Raw genomic sequence first — 21,601 nt, forward strand, 5'->3', positions numbered from 1 at the left:
AACAAATTCAATCCCAAATTACTCTACTTCAGAGATAGCAAAGCTTAGCACAGAAATCAATGAAATAGAGACTAAAAAAAACTATACATAAAATCAATGAAACAAAAGAGCTGGATTTTTGAAAAAAAAATCAATGAAATTAACAGAACCCTAGCAAGATTGACAAAGAAGAGATTCACATTAATAAATTAGAGATGGCACAGAAAATATTACAACAATCATCCAAGAAATCCAAAAGGTTATAAAGGACTACTTTCAAAACCTATACTCAAATAAGAAAACCCTAGAAGAAATGGACAAATTCTAGAGATAAACCAATTGCTTAAGCTGTACCAAGAATATGTAAATCAGTTAAATAGGGCCATAACATGCAATGAGATTAAGAAAGTAACCAGAAATCTTCCAAAAGGAAAAGCCCAGGCTCCAATGGATTCATAGCTGAATTCTAGAAGACTTTTAAAGATGAACACAAATACCCCTCAAACATTTCAGTGAAATAGAAACAGAAGGATCAGTTCCAAACTCATTCTATGAAGCCAATATCACATTCATCCCCAAACAGTAAAGATCCAACAAAAAAAAGAACTACAGACCAATCTCTTTAATGAGCAGAGATACAAAACTCTTCAATAAAATACTAGCCAATGGAATCCAGAAACTTCTTAAAAAATTCATTATGACTAAGTAGACTTCATCCCACATATGTAAGCCTGGTTTAACATATGTAAATCAATAAATGTAATTCACCACATCAACAGAACCAAAGACAAGAATCAATGATCATCAAAATAGATGCAAAAAAAGCTTTTGCCAAAATCCAACATCCAATCATGTTAAAAGTTCAGGAGAATTTTGGAATAGAAGGAATTTTCCTTAAAACAATACACTCTACATGACAGATCAACGGCCAACATCATACTGAATGGTGAAAAAATAAAACCATTTCTTTTAAAATCAGGAACAAGGCAATGATGTTTACTCTCTCCATTCCTCTTCAATATACCTTTGGAATTTCTAGCCAGAGAAATAAGGCAAGAAAGGAACATAAAAGTGATTCACATAGAAAAAGAATTCAAATTATCCTTATTTACAGATGACATGATCTTATACCCAAAGGACCTAAAAGAAGACTGCATCCTCAAGTTCCTAGAGCTGATAAACCACTCTGGCAAAGTAGCAGAATACAACATTAACCCACAAAAATTAGCAGCCTTTCTGTATGCCAACAATGAACAAGCAGAGATGGAGATCATGAAAATAACTCCATTTCCAATAGCCTTAAATAAAATAAAATACCTAGGAATAAACCTAACCAAAGATGTAAAAGAGCTTTATAGTAAAAACTATAAAATCTGAAGAAAGAAATCAATGATAACACCTGGATATGAAAAGACCTTCCATGTTCATAGATAGGGAGACTCAATATTGTGAAAATGGCCATACTGCCAAAAATGATACAGAAATTCAATGTAATCCCCACCAAGATCCCAATAACCTTCTTTACCAAGATAGACAAAACAATAAAAAAATTTCATATGGAAAACAAAAGACCTAGGATAGCCAAAGCAATTCTAGGCAAACAAAGTAATTCGAGTGGTATCAATACCAGACCTCAAGGTCTACCACAGGGGTATAACAAAAACAACTTGGTACTAGCAAAAAAAAGAGACTCAAAAATCAATAGAACAGGGGCTGGGAAGGTGGTTCAGTGGTAGAGTGCTTGCCTTGCATGCCTGAGGCCCTGGGTTCGATTCCTCAGCACCACATAAGCAAAAAGAAAAAAGCCGGAAGTGGCGCTGTGGCTCAAGTGGTAGAGCGCTAGCCTTGAGCTGAAGAGCTGAGGGACAGCACCAAGGCCCAGAGTTCAAGCCCCATGACCGGACCCCCCCCCCAAAAATCAATAGAACAGATTAGAAGACCCAGAAATAAAACCGTACACTTACAGTTATCTGACATTTGATAAGAGAGCCAAAGACATACAGTGGGAAAAAATAGCTCTTCAATAGTTGATGTTGGGAAAACTGGGTATCTATATGCAGGAAACTAAATGTGGATCCCTGTGTGTCACCATGTACTAATATCAACTCAAAGTGGATCAAAGACCTCAATGTTGGACCCTAACTTGGAAATTACTGGGAGAGAATAGGAGAAACATTAGAACTTACAGGTATATGCAGAAACTTTTATTTTTTTTTTTTGGTCGGTCGTGGGGCCTGAACTCTGGGCCTGGGCGCTGTCCCTCAGCTCTTCAGCTCAAGGCTAGCGCTCTACCACTTGAGCCACAGCGCCACTTCTGGCTTTTTTCTTTTTGCTTATGTGGTGCTGAGGAATTGAACCCAGGGTCTCGAGCATGCAAGGCAAGTGCTCTACCACTGAGCCACCTTCCCAGCCCAATGCAGAAACTTCTTGAAAAGAGTCCTAGGGGGTATAACAGGAGAGACTTGACAAGTGGGATTACATCAGATTAAAAAGTTTTTGCACAGTTAAGGAAATAGTTACTAAACAGAAAGACTGCCAACAAACTGAGAGAAAATCTTTACCAGCAATATGTCAGACAAAGGCCTAATATCTAATATTCACAAGGAGATCAAGAAACTAACCCCTCCAAACCTAATAAATCAATCACAAAAATGGGCAAGGAAGCAAAGGAGAGACTTCTCCAAAGAAGAGGAAAGAATGGCAAAAAAACACATGAAGAAATGCTTATCATCCCTGGCTACAAAGGAAATGGGAATCCTACTAAATTGTTAAGTGAGAATGTAAACTAGTACAACCACTCTGGACAGCGGTCTGGAGGTTCCTCAAAAAATAAAACACAGATCTTCCCTACAACCCAGTCATACCACTCCTGTGCATCTATTCTGAACATCATGAGCCAGGTATGATAAAGACACCTGCACATCCATCCATTTTCATTGCTGCACTATTCAAAATAGACAAGATATGGAAAACCCAGATGTCCCACAATAGATGAATGATCCAAAAATTATAATACCTATACACAATGGAATTTTACATAGCTATGCAGGGAAGTGGATGGAACAAGAAATGTTAAGTGAGGTAAGCCAATCTCAGAGATACGGAGTTTGTTTTCTCTGATATGCCGATATTGAATCTAAAATACACTGTGATATGATAAATTGTACAGAATTCTAGATACTCAGACACAGTGAGAGCAAAAGAGGATACTCTTAGGAGAGAAACACAAAGGCCATATTTCTTTAAAATAATGTATAATGAAATGAACTCCCTTTTGTTTCAATTTTCATTTTTTGATGATTCTGTTTTCTTTTCTTTATGTATGGTGTATTCGAGTGTACATCTTCAATGGAAAAAGAGTGAAAAAGTACAGCAGTGGAGCTCACTGGACTCTGATGAAAGTGAACTATATAGCTCGTGGGTGGAGACATGTGAGGGGGACTGGGTGAGAGTGAAGGAACAGAAGATACTGTACTCATTACCCGATTTGCGAAAGTATAATTCCTTGGTAGACCACCTTTATAATAATAAATAAAGAGATGTAATTCCAGAAAGTGAATGTTGAGATTAAAATTAAATTACTGAATGATTACTAACATAGTTTTAAAATTCTTTATGTACTCAGTGAAGTTCAATGGTCTTGGAATTTTGAGTTGGCATGAGAAGACTTGTTTTAGAAGGTGGCTGGGCACCAGTGGCTCTCTCCTGAAAATCCTAGCTACTCATGAGGCTTAAGATCTAAGAATCTCTGTTGAAAGCTAGCCCAAGCAGGAAAGTCTATGAGATTCATCTCCAATTAAGCACCAAAAAGCCAGAAGTAGAGGTAAGCCTCAAGTGGTGGTCATTGCTCAGGATCTGAGTTCAAGCCCCAGGACTGGTACATATACACGAAACAGTTTTGGAAGGTGAAAACATGAGGATTTCTGAGCAAGTATAATAGATTTTTAGGCAGTGATGTGGACCACTTGAATTTAATGACCATTTATTTAGAGCAACTGGTTTTGAGGAGAGAAGGAGCAAATTTAGAAACTATGATAAATCATTGGAATCTAAACTAGGTTATAAGGGGAGACAGAGGGAGGAAGAGGGAGGAAAGGAAGGACAGTGAGAAGTAGAGAGGGAGAAAGAAGAAGGAGAGAGGGAAGGGGGAAGGAAAGAGGGATGGAGAGAGAGGAGGGAGGGAGGGAGAGAATATTAAAAGTAGCTAGGGGGAGATATTTGTATCTAATACCAGCCTGGAACAGTAGGTAAATGCTAGGGACACATGACAAATAAAAAGGTAATTTTGCACTATTTAAAAAAATTTTGCAGTATTATTAAACACTATTATTATACACAAATATGAAAAAGGTATGGAAACAAGACACTCAATTTTGATTAAAGGGGAGGGGCTTCAGGGAAGCTTTCTAGAAGTAGCGACTTTGGAGCTAGAAAGATGAATATAAGCTATCTATGGTTTTGCTTACAAGAAAGGAGGGCTGGAAAACTTGGTAAGGCAGGTCTGAAATACTGGCCAAAAATAAAAAGCTATGAAATTCCACTGTTGTAACTACAAGCTATCATACTTAACATAGTAGGTGTACAATTTAAATTGGACAAGGCTGGAGATGGTACTGGGGGTCAAATCACAGAGGTCCACATCTGCTATCCTGAGGAGCTATACAGGTAGCAGGAACCAATAAAGAGCTTTAAATGGTAAAGATGACTGGTTTATAGGAAAAAAAACATAAAGTGCTCTAATGGCAATGAGAAGAGGCTGAACCAATAGTAGAGATTAAACTGGGACATGCTTTAGTAGACAATGCTCAGAAATTTTTGGAATAGAAACAAAGCTAAACAAGCAATTAAACTACTGAGAAAATATTAATTCCTAAAATAAAATATAGTTATTTCATGTGAAGAACAAAGGGTATATATATATATATATATATATATATATATATATATATATTTTTTTTTTTTTTTTTTTTTTTTAAACATGGATTGGGAGTTGGGAAAATGAATGAGGCCCACAGATAAATTGTTTTTGGGTGTTACAAACGATTTGAATACTGACACTTAAATTATGGGCATTCTGGGCCAGGGAAACTGATAAACAAGGCTTTCAAATTTAATAAATATAAGCACTACTTGGGAAAGAAACATCAACAAATACATGACTTTATCATTTAGCTTACATTGCTAAGCAATAAGAAAAAAAATTGGTTCAGTTACTAAGCAAAGAGTGACATCAACTCTATTATGTAGCTGCTTTTGAGCTTAAAAATCAGGACATACGATTTAGGAAAAGCACTGTGTAAGTATAGGTTATATATGCTTTTTTTTCTTTTCTTTTCTTTCTTTTTTTGGTCTGTTGTGGAGCTTAAACTCATAACCTCAGTACTGTCCCTAAGCTTTTCTTTTTTTTGCTGGTCATGGGGGCTGAATTCTGGGATTGGGCCCTGTTCCTCAGCTCTTCAGCTTAAGGCTAGCACCCTACCACTTGAGCCACAGCACCACTTCCGGACTTTTTCTGCTTATGTAGTGCTGAGGAATCGAACCCAGAGCCTCACGTATGCGAGGCCAGCATTCTACCACTGAGCCAATTTCCCAGGCGTTCCCCTCCCCCCAAGCTTTTGTGCTCAAGGCTAGCATTCTACTACTTTGAGCTACTGCTCCACATCTGGATTTTAGGTGCTTAATTGGAGATAAGAGTCTCGCATCACAGCCTTTTCTGCCCAGGCTGTCTTTGAACCACAAGCCTCAGATCTCAGCCTCCTGAGTAGTTAGGATTATAGGTGTGAGCCACCAGAACCCAGTATATAAGCTACTTTGACAGGGACATTTTATAAAGAAAATTTCAAATATATATAGAATTGCAATTCTGAACCCAGAATGATCAACTCCTAGTATATGAGAATTAAAAGATTCAATTCTTTTGGTGCAATTTTTAAGCCTTGAACTCAGAACTTGGGCACTGGCCCTGAGGAGTTTTTGCTCAAGGTTAGTGCTCTACCACTTGAACCACAGCTCCACTTCTGGCTTTTCTGGTGGTTAACTCGAGATAAGAGTCTCATGGATTTTCCTGCTCAGATTAGCTTTGAACTGAAATAATCAGATCTCAGTCTTCTGAGTAGCTAGGATTATAGATGTGAACTACCAGCACCTTGCTTCAATCTGTTTTGATTATAAACAATGAACTAGTTTTATTTATAAACATATATGATTTCTTGAACTGTCTGATCAGTATTTATTTAGCAAGCATTTTAAATGCACAGATTTTATAGCATTAACAGCAGCAAGTCTTTGCAGAATAACCTCACTTAAACTGCAACAGTACTTTCCTTAATTTGAAGATACTAACCAGTCAGCAAACATTTTTACAAATGGCCTCCTAGTAAATATTTTTTGTCCTCCAGACAACATAGTCAGTATGAGGCAACTATACTCGCATTCCAACCAAGCTTACAAGGCAGAAGGTTGTATTTAGCCCAGGATGTACAGTTGTAAATTATCTAAACAGTATCTGAAAATTTGATCTTAGATTACAAACTTACTTAATCATATGCATTAGAACATACAGGATGTCCAAATTACACCAGAAAATATTTAGAACCTTTCTGAAACTTTTTATCAATTTTCCTCACAGAATAAAGTCTACATACATAGGTGGTAGGGGAATGAGATTTAGTTTTAGGAAGAGAAACTTTCCTTTAATTTCCAGCTCATCTTCCAAGCTGATTGCTTCCTAACAATTTCAAAACTGAATCAGGAGCTAAAAGAAAGGACAATCGGAAGAAGATGAAAGCTTAATCTGAAACTTTTGTTGGGTTTTCACATGGAAACGCTCCCATCAGGCAACCTCTACACTAGAGGTGAAAAATCAAAACTGGAACCAAATTAATTACAATAATGTTCACCATTTTTAAATGTTGGGAATTTAAAACACTGTGGGATTTATTATCTATTTATAAGACCCTAATTAAACAGAACAGTGCTATTACTATACTTTGGTTTTATAACCTAACTGGGACTTAATAAGAAAACGAACAAGACAAACATCTAACATTGTCTGTTTTATTACTGATCAGGCTTTGAGAAGTCTATCTCTTTCAAGATTTTACCTCCAAGCTTACTACTTTCTCATTCTGCTACAGAATGAAATATTAAATATATTTGCAAGGTAAAATAGTATCACAGAATAATTAATCCTATACTTAAGAAAAATGTTTTAGTTATGAACAATTTTTTTTTCTAGGTTGAAAGGTGTGTGTGTGTGTATAACTCAGGGCCTGGATGCTGCTCCTGATCTTTTTTACTCAAGGATTGCACTCTACCATTTGAGTCACAGTTCTACTTCAGCTTGCTGGTACTTAATTGGAGATAAGAGTCTCATGGACTTTCCTTCCCTGAGCTGGCTTTGAACCGCGATCCTCAGACTTCAGTCTCTTGATTAGAGATGTGAGCCACCAGTGTCCAGTTTAAATTTTTCTTTTTCTTTTAGTATTTAAATTTACTAAATTGGGTAGTTTTGCAATGGAAGTAGCAATCATCATCATCATCATCATCATCATCATCATCATCAAAGTACTGAATCTTAATAGACCAAACACTAAACTATATGTTGCATGGATAGCATACCCATGTATACTTATAAGTTCATGCAAAACTACAACTTGGAATAAAGTAACTTCCTCAAGGTCACAAAGAAGCTAATAAATGCAAGCCAATCTCATAAGGAAGTCTGAGTAACTTCAACTTTCACATTTACAAATACTAGTGAGAAAACTTAAGAATCTTGAAGTAATATACCAAGAAATAAAACTCAGAGATTTAAACATTTCAGAATTATTTTATTCTCTCTTATCTTAAAACTGCCTACAAATTATCTGGCAAAGTATGGTTTCTAGTTAGAGGTTTTCTTTTACTTTTTTTTTTTTTTTTTTTTTAGTTAGAGGTTTTCTTGATGATTATCTGCTTCATTCTCTGTACTTTAGAATACATTTTGAATTGCTAAGCATGATACTAATGGACTCCTGGATCTGTTTCAGGTCTCTTGCCAGGATCACCATTTATATTTTACTTACAGCATAAGATTAATTACAAAGGTCTTTCCTTCTTGGTTCATGTAAATCCTTGTATATTCATTTCCTTTCTCTGCTTTGAAAATCCCTCTGTGTTAGTGAAAATCAAATGTGATCTTCTGTGCTACCATAGATTAAAAATAAAAATAAAAACTAAGAGGTTGTCCAAAAGGGTTTCAACTCAACATGTTATTGTACATTCATTATTACATTGTGCCTTTTATCTTCCCTTGGCTTACATTTTTATTATTAGTGAGTTTGTCTACTTTTTTAAAAAACTAGATATCATTGAAGACTAGGATTATTGTATATTTATCTTGGTATCTGTACAGTATCTTATATATGAACAGATACAAGTTCAAAAATGGAGCCGGGTAAAGACTATAGACTGTATTCAGTAGTCCTCTAGTAGTCATCTGTAGTATTCCAAATCCCAGGAACTGATCCTATAAGAACTGTAGAGAAGTACTTGGTTCAAGTGTGTTTTAGGGACATTGTATGGAGCAGAAGAATATGCTATTGATCCAGTACAGAGAGGCAAAGGGGTGATTTTTTTCCCTCTTAAGAATATCATTTTAAGCTGGTTACTGTTGGCTCATGCCTCACTCCTAGGTTGCTATCATGGTTCACAGCCAGCCAGGGCAAGAAAGTTTGGGCCTGGGCACTGTCCCTCAGCTTTTCAAGGCTAGTGCTCTACCACTTGAGCCACAGCGCCATTTCTGGTTTTCTGGTGGTTTATTGGAGCTAAGAGTCTCATGGACTTTCCTGCCTGGGCTGGCTTTGAACCGTGATCCTCAGATCTCAGCCTCCTGAGTAGGTAGGATTACAAGTGATTACAAGTGTGAGCCACTGTTACCTGGCTAGTCTGTAAGACTCTTACCTCCAATTAACACCAGAAAACCAGAAATGGTGCTGTTGCTCAAAGTGGTAGAGCATTAGCCTTGATTTTTGCCTCTAATATCTCTTGAGATGAAATTTTATATCCCTGGGGACATGGAAAAGATTCCTTAAGTTCATGAAGGCAAAAGAAAATAAAACAGTCCTTAGGGATGTAACTCAGTGGTAGACACCCTGGGTTTGATTCCCACTATCACAAACAAAAACCAACCAACCAACCAACCAATCAACAACCAAATAATAAAAAAAAAACAGCAACAACAAAAAACAGGCCACATTCAAAAGGTATAAAGAACTGGAATCACTCTGGTCTTATTCAATAGCAATAGCAGATATTAGAGATAATACAGCATCATCACTAAATTTCCAAGGTTTGACAGTTTTTAACCAACAGTATTCTTGAAAATACTAAGACAGTATTTCAGGTATTAAAGTACCCTTCATCTCTTCTCCCCCTGCAGGGAGCTACTGAATAAGGTCTACCAAAAGGAGAGAGTAAATTAACAGTAGAAAATAAGAGGCAAGGGAACTCCCATACTAATGCTGAATAATATACTAGTTATGACAATCCAATAAAAATTATTTCACAGAAGAAAAGTTGGTTAAGAGTCAGGCAGATAAGAACTCAAGTCTTTGTCTTTGTAAAAGAAAAGATCCCACACATCAAAAGATCAAGAAATAACTACTCAAGCCAGAGGAGGATGGCTCATGCCTGTAATCCTAGTTACTAAGGAGGCTAGTTCTGAGGATCATGGTTCAAAGCCAGCCCAGGCAGGACAGTCCTTGAGACTGTTATCTCTAATAAACCACTCAGAAAACTGGAAGTGGCGCAGTGGCTCAAGTGGTAGAGCGCTAGCCTTGAGTTTAAGAGCTGAGGAACAGTGTTCAGGCCCAGAGTTCAAACCCCATGACTGACAAAACAACAACAACAACAAAAACCAAAAAACAAACAAACAGAAGAAATAACTACTCAAATACTGCATTAAAAAATCTGGAGGCAAAAAGAAATGTACATTTTACCTGATTTATGTAACTGTAACCCGTATGTATATCACCTTTATAATAACAACAAAAAAATAAAATTTAAAAAGAGAAAAAAGATTTATAGGTGCATGAAATATTTAAAAAGAGTAATAGTGAAAGATGTGGACATGGTACATGTTGCTAGCATTAAGTGTGTGTGTGTGTGTGTGTGTGTGTGTGTGTGTGTGTGTGTGTGTGTGTGTGTGTGTGTGTGTGTGTGTGTGTGTGTGTGTGTGTACACATATAAAATCTGGAGGCCCCCCTAAGAAAAGGAGAGGAGAGGGCTGGAGGCATGGCTCAAGTGGAAAACACAAGTCAAGCAAGAGTGATGCTCTGAGTTCTACCATCAAAAATCAATCATGGAGCTCAGGGAATTGTACGTAATGGCTTTTGGGGAGAGTAGCCTCACTAAAACCTTATATGTTATTTGACTTTTAAATTTATGTACAGATAGAACACTTTCATAAAATAAAAAATTAAGATACTTTAGATGGATCTTTAAAATATAGCACCACAGTGACTTGTGTTAATACTTCCACAAAGGCTCTCGGCATGGGGAACAGCTACAGAGATCTAGTCTCATCATTTGTCTTCCTAATAATACTAATAAAAGAATATGCTGATTTATTATTCTGACATAATTTCTCCTCTCCTGTGAAATTTTATTATTCCAAATCAATGGCTCCAACAGATGTTCTAAACAAACAATCCCACTCTAATACTAATGAGAAGCAGTTGGGTTTACTGACCTGTTCTTCATCCTCCTAATGCCCCACCCATGAGAATTCAACATTAAAGATTCACACACAGGTGGATATAAAACATGCCAGGTCCTGTCCTAAGGACTACATGAAACATTTTTCTGAAGTGGAGAATATTATCTAATTAACTGAACTTGAGTTAACTGCTGAACTTGAGTTAGAAGCACAGGAAGGCACTATGAAAAGTTTTCTCTCATAAAACAATTCAATTTAAGGGTCAAAAGGTAAATAATAAAATAATTCTCCATGTTCATTTTTTATATAATTACAATTTTTAGAGCTATATAACAGATATTAAAAATAAATTAGAGTATGTCTAGCAAGCATGGGGTCCTGAGTTTAAGCTACAGTTCTGCAAAAAGAGAAAACAAAACAAAAAACAACCAACCAACCATCCAACCAAAAAAAAAAATCAAGGTACAAAAGCTAACTAATCTATTTTTTAATACTTTATTTAAGAGAACGTTGTAGCCTAAAAAAAGGTCAATAAAAGTTAATCAATATTACCTGCTGCCTTCCAAGGATATTTAGGGTCTACCCTCCAAGTTGGAAATAACATTAATTAGATAATGTGAGGTCCAAAAAACCCTGCTATTTCAGATCACTAGAATATTTACAGGGCAGAATTTTTTTTGTTCTGTAAATAAAATTTATTCTAGAAAATAAATTCCAAGCTGGGTGCCAGTGGCTCATGCCTGTAATCCTAGCTATGTGGGAGGAGGCTGAGATCAGGAGGATAATGGCCCTATCTCAATGGAAGAAGCTGGTATAGTGGCATGCATCTGTCATCCCAGCTATGATAGGAGGTGAAGAATGGAAGGATCATGGTCTAGGAATGTTCCTAGGCAGGAAAAAGAATAGCCAGTACAAATGAGGGCTGAAGATATGTGGCTCAGCAGTAGCAAATGTAAGGTCTTGAGTTCAAACTCTAGTACTGAAAAAAATTAAGAAAGAGTATTATTTAGGAGCCATAAAATGTCATTCATTGTAATATATTGCACATGCTAAAGGTAATCATTATGTATTAATAGTCCATTGCAGCTTTTTCCTTATCTGCAGTTCCTAAAAACTATTCAGTTTAATTAATGTACTTAGCCTGGTAATAAAAAATAATCCTGTTGTAGTCTGATACATTATAAAAGTATTTACTATGAGGACTTCTAATGAACAGAGATATCTGGGTAGGAATAAAATAGTGGTATGCAATAGTGGTATGGAATATTAAACTCAAATTAGTTATCCTCTGTGAACTTTTTTAGGAGCTCAACTATTCATTGCTTCCTAGAGTAATGGATCAATTAACAAATGTCTTTTATAAACTTCACTTCACTCACGCACAAGAGAAATATCATCACTCATTTTTCTGCCAATCTAACTCCATTAATATATTTCAGAAATATACTGAGCTTGTTTTTATCTTTATCCCTTGGAACAATGTTTTATTCAGTATGTAATTAACATTCTCTATGCTTTTTTTCTTTTTTGGTCCTGGGGCTTGAAGTCCGGGCCTGGGGCTGTCCCTGAGGTTTTTTTTTTTTTTTTTTTTTTTTTTTCTGTTCAAGGCTTGTGCCCAACCACAGTGCCACTTCTTGTTTTCTTGTGGTTTAATAGGAGGTAAGAGTCTCACGGACTTCCTCACCAGGCTGGCTTTGAACTGGGACCTCAGCCTCCTGAGTAGTTAAGATTACCGGAGTATGCCGCCAGTGCCTGGCTTTTTCTTTTCTTTTCTTTCTTTCTTTTTCTTTCTTTCTTTCTTTCCTAACCCGTGTACCAGAGGAGGAAATTAATCCTAGATGTTTTCTTTTCTTTTCTTTTTTTGGTCGGTCATGGGGCTTGAACTCTGGGCCTGGGCGCTGTCCCTCAGTTTTTCAGCTCAAGGTGAGCGCTCTACCACTTCAGCTACAGCGCCACTTGCGATTTTCTGGTGGTTTATTGGAGATAGGAGTCTCACAGTCTTTTCTGCCCAGGCTGGCTTTGAACCGTGATCCTCAGATCTTAGCCTCCTGAGTAGCTAGGATTATAGGCATGAGCCACCAGCGCCTGGCATCCTAGATGTTTTCTGAAGGTAGTGTATTTAATCTACTTGTTTGAACTACAAACTCTTCATAAGATAATCATTAAATATGCTTTCTTTTATTTTAGTGGCCCTTTGTCAAGATTATAAAAACTCTTCTTCAGGAAAGTCATTAGTTCTGCTTCTTGATTTTTATCAATTATATGTAAGCTATCCTTGAATTTTTTTTAAGTTATCATCTTTCTTGTAGTGATTCCTTCAGTCACTGAAAGACAGGCATTGGGAATAGATAAAAATCTTACAGGAAGAGAAAATATCAGAGCTAAAAAGGAATGTAATAAAGAACAAAACAGATCAAATAACATTACATATTCTTCACAGGAAAACAGATATATAGGAAGCACGATTTTTTCCCCCTGGTTTGACAATGACATCAGCCACATGTAGAGACAATATATCAATGAATTAACAAATAGGTTGGCCACAGATTTTGCTTTAAAAATATACTATAAATTACATATTGCCTACTGTCATATCCAAAATAACCTATGCTCATTTTTCCTGTGGTACTGAAAATTGACAAGTGCTCTACCACTGAACTATGCTCCCAGCCATTTATTGTTCTCCTTTTACTATGGGTTTTGTTGTTCAGTTTACAAAAGGAAGGATACGTGAAAAAACCCAGAAACCTCCAGGAATGTAATCAAGATAAGAAAAAAACTGTTTCTTCTTCTTCAAATAACGAAGTTCATTAAAACTTATGACGTGTGTGTGCACGTGAGTGCATGTGTACTAGTACTGTAGCTTTGACTCAACCTTATACTCTCACTTGGCTTTTTCCATTCAAGTCTTGTGTTCTACCATTTGAGCCATACTTATACTTCTGTTTCTTGGCTGGCTACTAAGGGATAAAGTTTTATAAACTTTGCTGCTTGGGGTAACTCCAGCCATTGGCACCTGGCACTTACGAACTGTTTTCAAGTATTAAGAATTTTAAAGTAAGCTAGTGACTTTGATGTAACTTCAGGAAAAGATAACTGAGTTCATGCTAACAAGAATTTACAGCTATCCTTTCAGAAATATTTCAGAAATTATTTTTAGACAATGGAATGTAAGGAAATGGAAAAACTAAAGTTTTAGATTTGCATACAAAGCCTGTATCTTAGACTAGGACTCATAAAGTAGACATTTCTATGTAATTTTCATCTTGTTTTGATACTCAGTTTCTCTTGAAAAGTACCTTAGTTTTAATTTATTACTGGCAACCAAGGATGATCTTTTTTAAGCACTAACATCTTCAAGGATAGTTGAGGTGTTCTGTAAAAGGAAACTTTAGTTCAAGGTAAATAATGGTGATACAAAGCATTTATCCATGAAGATAGTTGGATTAATAGTATCTTAAATAGGGGAATATAATGGCTGGCTCAAATGTCTTTTATGTGCTACCAATAATTTAATACATGTAATAGATCTTTACAGTTTTTATGTTTTGATTAGAAAAATGTTAAGATTTGCTTTGTCCTTAATACAGATAAAATTTTAGGTAAAGTTAATTATGCTTCATATTAGATGATTTCTCAATGAATAAACTATTTGAAAACTTCTTTAAAAAAATTGCTGATAAAAGGAAGAAGAAAGGAAGGAGGGTGGGAAAAAAGGAGGTAGAGAAGAAGGAAGGGAGGGAGGATGGAAATGTTTAACACTTATAACAAACACATAACACTTATACAACCTTTATTTTAAGATTGGCATCCCTACTGGGCTGCTGGCTCACGCCAGTAATCCTAGCTACTTAGGAGGCTGAGATCTGAGGATCGCAGTTCAAAGCCAGCCCAGGCAGGAAAGTCTGTGAAACTCATCTCTAATAAACCACCAGAAAAACCGGAAGTGGCGCTGCGGTAGGGCCCTAGCATTGAGCTGAAGAGCTGAGGGGTAGCACCCAGGCCCAGAGTTCAAGCCCCATGACCATAAAAAAAAAAAAATTGGCAGCACTAAAAATTCCTTTTTAAATATAGCAAGTTTCTGTTCCTATAGGAGTAAGGAGGAGACATTTCCTCACGCAGTTCAATCACTGTAAGTCTTACTTAGTTTTATCAGTGTCTATACGCATGAAATGCTTGAATGGTGTACATTTTCTCTAGTTATGAGAGTAAGTACTTAACTGCTTTTTACTCAATTTTCAAGTCTGGTAAAGTGTCTAGTTAGAAGAACAAGTACATGTGGTTATCCTGGAGGGGTCATTTGAAGTCAGTGTCCTTGGATAGAAGGTTTTCCACAACATAAAAGTATTCTTTCTTTTATAAAACCCAAGGAACTTTGTAAATTCCATTAAGCTCAGGAAGGTATTTTTCATGGTAGTGCCCTTTCCAATTACTGCACACAATGGGATATCAAATTTATTGTTAAATGAATTACTAAATGACAGATCAGGTCTTTCTACTTTGCCTAGTCCTGAGTATAAATTAGGAGCTCTGAGGTATAGTTGCACTCTTTTGGACCTCTAGGCGATATTACTATATATTAGCACACAGGAGAGCTTACTAACTGGTCAAACCTGAACTGGTAGTTAAGAATTGATAAAGAATTGATAAAGAATTTTTTTTTTTTACTATTATAGTGTTTTTAAGAGTGTTTTTTTTGTTTTTGTGTTTTGGTGTTGGACTTAGGGCTTGAACTCAGGACCTGTACTTGAGCTTTTATGCTCAATGCTAGCACTCTACTACTTGTACCACAGCTCCACTTCCGGCTTATTGTGAGAGGAGAGTCTCATTAAGTTTGCTGCCTGGGCCGGGTCTGAACTATGATCCTCAGATCTCAGCGTCCTGAGTAGCTAGGGTTGATTACAAGTACGAGCCAATGCTGCCCTGCTAATAACTGCTTTCAGAACATCATTTTTCTAATTTGGGGCTAGAATCAACTTAAATAAACCTCTGTACTTACACTATTTCTATTAACATATTGGGAGATATTATTCCACTTAGATCAAAGAAAAAAATCAAGGGTAAGAAAATTCATATAAAAACATTCTCTTTGCACATATAAAATATGAATCATACTTAACTGCTTTTTACACAAGTCTAAAAAGATCTTTCTGATTTTTTTTTTTTTTTTGCATTGCCACCTTAGGACATTCAACTTCTAGAAATCAGTGAATATATTTTTTTGAGTGGTACTTTGTACAAAGTATTGTATTGATAAATTTATACTATTAGTTGATCTATATTATTATTAGTTGATCTACACTATTACTTGATATAATTTGTTAGTTCTTGTCGTCATTAAATTCTATGGTCAAAGTCAAAAGAATATAGCCAAAGTGACTTTTTTTTAAAGAACATAGAACCTCTGAGCTCCTCAAGGTCATTAAAATTTATATAAAAAACAACTTTGGTTAAATAAAATGTGCTCATAAATTATTTCACATCTTGCAGAAACCAAACAAAACATAGTTAAACAGGTAGTTTGCTTTTACCTCAACACTGATTCCCGCTCAAAGTAGTTGCACAGTCTGTATTTCAAACACTGTACTGGTATCTCTTGTTATCAGATTATAAACATTATGTCTATAACATCAAAGGATCTATTTTCTCCAAACATTCAATTTGTCCTTCAAAGAAATACTAATGTAATATTGGGGATTATTTGTATTTCAGACTTAGGAAGCTGAAGCTCAAAATATCCCAGAATTGAAAATTTTTAGAGCAAAGGAAGAAACTAAATTGACTTTGTTAAGACAATAATAGCATGGCATAAAGCTTAATTTTTGTACCAATTGTTTAAAATCTGAAAAAGAGATCCTTGATAATAATAAAAAAACATTTGAGACTATTTTTATTGTTAATTAAAAGCTTTTTGAAATAGTTCCTTGTATTCTCTAAAAGTAACAATGTTTCCTGTAGGGTTAAAAAAAAAACAAAACAAAATCATGCTTTCCCTTCAGCATGTAGAAGGAAGTAGTGGATGGGGACTACTAAATTCATCTGCATATAAATGTTAAAATTTCTTAATTATGTCTAAATGTTTTAAATTACAGAACAACCAAAAGTAGTAACTACAACAAATTCTTGAATTTGGGAATATACTCTGACAATCATACAATGTACTATTTTTTCTTGAAGGGTAATTTACTTTAGTGCCTCTAAATTAGCATCTTTTCTTTTAGCTGGAAGTGAAAAAATAAGAAAGTGGTTAAAGAATTTCCTATCACAAGAAATATCTTCATATAAATTTTTGCTTTGGAGTTAGCTTATGGAATTAGTGTCAGTTTCAGATTCAAATATATTCTGATGAAGTAAATTCTTTCCAAACAATATAAATAAGTACTCAATAATTACAAGTTTTATTATAAGGTACTTCTATTATACTGAGAGCTACTTCTCTTATACTGAGAGCTACTTAGACTTGCATATGTAACATGGTATGATTGATTCAGAAAATGAATATTTTCTTATTTACTTTCAAATTAATTTTGGACTAATCAGCTCAAAAAACTTTGTACTTACATTTTTATTTTACTAATACTTTAAGAGAAAATATTGCACTTATTAGATTGAAAAAATCAAGGGTAAAAAAGTTTACATGGAAAATATCATTTTTGTGTGACTAAGCTATAGATCATATGTTTCTGAAAATTTAGGTACTGGTTAGATTTGAAACTGGAGAAAGTCTAACAAAGATCATTACTTTAACTCTGACCAATGTAATCCTGAGTGGCTGACAGATACCCTAGTATATGGCTAACAAGAAGTCATTTTTTGTCTATAAACAAAAATGTTGCTGGACCCAGCAATGTTCTCAAATGACTTTGGATTTAGGTTATCTACTATGTTATGTAACTGCAAATAATACTTTCTTAACTATGAAGGTAACAGTACTAGATTTTTAAAAATGTTATTTATGGCTACATTAAAAATATATCCATGTGTGGATATCCCATTTTGAACCCACAGGAAATAAGGCTTGAAATTCCTGGCTGATATTCCAGATTGCTGTTTCTTCTGAAGGAAAACTGTCTTTTTTATCTAGTGGGTATGAAATACCAAGATTTGAGATAAGCAATATTCTTTCTTATAACCTTGTGATGTTTCTACAAAAGAAGTTAATATAGGATGGAAATATGTGACTCATTTTACAAAAATATGTTTATAAGCCACTTTTCAGGAACATAGCTCTTTTGCTAAGGCAAGAACATTTGTGTTTACAACACAGATCTGAAACACCTACATGTTTTTCTGAATAACAGAACATGTTTCTTCTGGTTGCAACAATGTTTTATCTTCACATTTGAGCAGGTATTTATAAATAGGTCATTCTGAGTACAAAGGACATTCAGGCATTAGTTTTGTTTAAGGTAAAACAGTGAAGTGCAACAGCTGAAAAAAAAATGTTAGTATTTCCTCTCTTTCTCAAGCACACAAAGTTACCATCTGAGGTCTTCTTTAATTCACTTTTCAGTTTCTCTTGGTCTTCTACTAGTTTTTTATTTTCAGCTTCCAAAATGTGTCCTCCATCCTTGTCCTGGCTTTTCAGAATCTATCACAAGAGTTATAGGAAGAAGTAAGCTTAATTTACAGTACCTAGATAATCTTACATGAAGTAGTCTGAATAATTATTCAACAATATTGATCTTGATTGCTTTGTTCTTTTCAATATTTTAAAATTTTCTACAAGGTACTTTTGCTAACAGAAATTTGATATTTGGCAAACAATCTGAAAAGATCTATTATGAATGGTATTTGTACAAAAAAAAGGAATTTCTGACTAGGTTACAATAAAAATTATGTTTTCAAAATTTTTGAATATTTTTCTCAATTAACTATGTAATATAAATTTAAAGAAAGTAAAATAGTTCTGAGGTTCATATTAATTGCAAACCATTGTTGACAACAGAGTAGTCTACTCAGACTGTGTTTTTCTTTTGTCACTGAGGTTTGGACTCAGTCTGGTTGCTTAGCTGGTATTATGCCAGTTTAACTCAGTCTTTTTTTTTTTTGGGTCCGGTTGTGGAGCCTGAACTCTGGGCCTGGGCCCTGTCCCTCAGCTCTTCAGCTCAAGGCTAGTACTCTTGCTTATGTGGTGCTGAGGAATCGAACCCAGGGCCTCATGCATGCAAGGCAAGCGCTCTACCGCTGAGCCAACTTCCCAGCCCCCATAGTCTGACTTTTTGCTGGTTATTTTAAAGATAGGAGTTTTGTGGACTTTTCTGTCCAAGCTGGTTTGGGATACTCTGGGTCTCAGCCTTTTTAGTAGCTAGAATTAGAGATGAGCCATCAGCACCTGGTATCAGACTGCTTTTATACAAATTTGGAACAATATCACGATCAATATGGATAAGTGGAAAATGACAGGGCCAATTTAGTGGATGGAAAATTTTATTTAATTTTTATTGAACAGCTTCCAAATTAATTTTAATACAAATAATCTTTTACAATGCTTTCTTTAAAAATCTATTCTAGTTCTAAAAAGGTTTGTAATTTCTTTTCTAAGCACTACTTAAAAGCTGAATAGTAAAACCAAGACAAAAATATGTGCCCACTGACTTGAGTCAGTAAACTAAATAAAGTGGCAGCAACTTGATAGTGATAGCTTGTATGTCAGGTAAAAGAGCAACTTGGGAGAATTTAAAACAGACTGACATCAGAGAAGAATTTCATTGTAGGGTGGTTCATTTTCAAATGTAAATTGATGTGTTTAATAGACAAAACTCACAAAAGTTCTAGTAAAAATATTTGTAAATATTTAACAGTGCAAGGAACTATTAAGGGATAAAAATGTAATAGAAACACATTTTTTTTTTCTGCTCTTAAGTTACCAGTCTTGTTCTAGTAGAAAGGATAAGGATAAGAGCATAAGATCTGATGCATAAGGCTATTGTGCTTTAACAGAAAAGTAGACACACACACACACACACACACACACACACACACACACACACACACACACACACACACACACACACACACACACACACACACACACACACACACACACACACACACACACACACACACACACACACACACACACACACACAGGGATTCTTTAGAAAATGGAAGACTGAAGTTGGTTCTAAAGTAGAAATAGCCTCAGGCCTTTTGAAATTAAGTATTTTTATTATAAAGACCAGACAAAATTTTTTTCCAAGCCATTTTTAATTTGTTGTTTACTTCAAGTACAAAACAACTCTAGCTGTTGCTGCTGCAGTGAATTCAGTTCACTCAGTCTCTAGTGATTACCCAAATTGGACAACCACTGAGATGCCAGAATATTTACAGTGACTGCTTGAATGATTATGCCACTGACGTGGAAAAGTTGGATTTGTGTCAGTATTGTGAATAAGCTTTCATTACTGCACCTGTAAATTTGTCCAAATTTATTATGTGTAACTTTATGCTGGAGAAAGATTAAATGCCCTGGAATCTAAAACTTACTCAGTACCACAAGTGTTTACTGTCTCACCCATCCTATCTCATCTTGGTGTGATGAGAAAGTCAGAAGTAAAGTTCCACATACTCATTTTAAGGCTAAATTATAATTAGATAGTCCTGGTAACACACAACTGTAATTCCACACAAGAAAAGCTGAGGCAGGAGGATTTTGAGTTCAAGATCAGCCTGGGCTACATATTGAGGATTTGTCTTAAAAATTCTTTTCTAATTATTTCTCTAAGTTAAGTCTAAGAACAGAAAGGAGTCATTTTATCAGACAACATAACAAAACAATGTGGCAATGAGTTTAGATTCTAGAGTCAGGCTACCTAGATTTGAATTTTCTGTCACTAAGTTTGTGAATGTCATTGACCTTTATGTGCCTGTTTCATCTACAAAATGCAGATAAATACAAACCTCATGGGATTCTTGTGAGAATTAAGAGTTTATCCTTTCCTTAATATATAGCACTTGAAGTAATACTTGGCATAGTATTAACTATTGTTTATAACCAAGGAACCTTAAAGCTCAGAACATAACTTGCCCTAGGTCACTTTGCTAATTACTGGTACTTTTGGAACTGGCATCCAAGTCTCCTGGACTGCAGAACAATGAACACACTTTCTACCATATTGTATGTTTCTGCGATATTTTGGCAATTTTATTATTCTTAATTTTTCTTCAAAGCCCACACACAAGTCAGCTTGAAATGGCAACACACACACACACACTTGAAATGGCAACACACACACACACACACACACACACACACACACACACACACACACACACACACACACACATATTTTTCTTTTTCTTTTTTTTCTTGTTTAGAGACAGGGTCCCACCAGCCCAGACTGATCTCAAACTAATGATCCTCTTGTCCCTGCCTCTCAAGTGCCAGAGATTATGAGAGCATTCACTATGCTTGACTGGAAGTCATTCTTGACATTCTCATTTGGGGTTTTATTGACCAGTTTACTGGTCAATTAGATATACTCTGAACACCGACAGTATTTATGTTCAGTTTACAAACTTCAATGCGTAATCGCTTTAGCTCAGCATATCTACCTAATCTGATGGTTGTAAGACCAATGACTTAGTCATATATTCAAAAGGCAAGGAACTAGGACAGTATTAAATCAAAGCAAACAAAACACCCCCTCCTCTACAAAATAAGTGGGAGGTCAAGGAAATCTGAACATAAAAATAAATCCTAGCAAGGATAACTATGTTTGCAAATAATTCCAAAAGAAAAGTCTCAAAATTTCTTTAAAGGTGGTAATTTTTTTCTTTTGAAGGCACAACTAGTTAAGTACATTAATAATAGAGTATATGAAAAAGATGCTAGTATCAAAAATTGAAAATCTTGATTTCTTATAGCTCAATAAGAAGAAAACAACTGAAGAGAAAAGAAGCAGTATCCTAAGAGTAGTT

The 21,601-nt window shown here is 35.4% G+C and overlaps 1 protein-coding gene across 1 annotated transcript in view; it reads right to left on the reverse strand.

The window, feature by feature from the left end:
- Nucleotides 1-21,601, reverse strand: part of LOC138810018 (uncharacterized) — a 55,028-nt gene that overhangs the window by 7,357 nt on the left and 26,070 nt on the right. The window contains exon 13 of the mRNA XM_069997222.1: nt 18,161-18,269. Within this exon, the coding sequence (XP_069853323.1) occupies nt 18,161-18,269 (109 nt within the window). The remainder of the gene's footprint in view (nt 1-18,160; nt 18,270-21,601) is intronic.

This window comes from Dipodomys merriami, unplaced genomic scaffold (assembly GCF_024711535.1).
Source record: "Dipodomys merriami isolate MVZ:Mamm:240054 unplaced genomic scaffold, mDipMer1.0.p SCAF_5, whole genome shotgun sequence".
Taxonomy (NCBI): Eukaryota; Metazoa; Chordata; class Mammalia; order Rodentia; family Heteromyidae; genus Dipodomys; species Dipodomys merriami.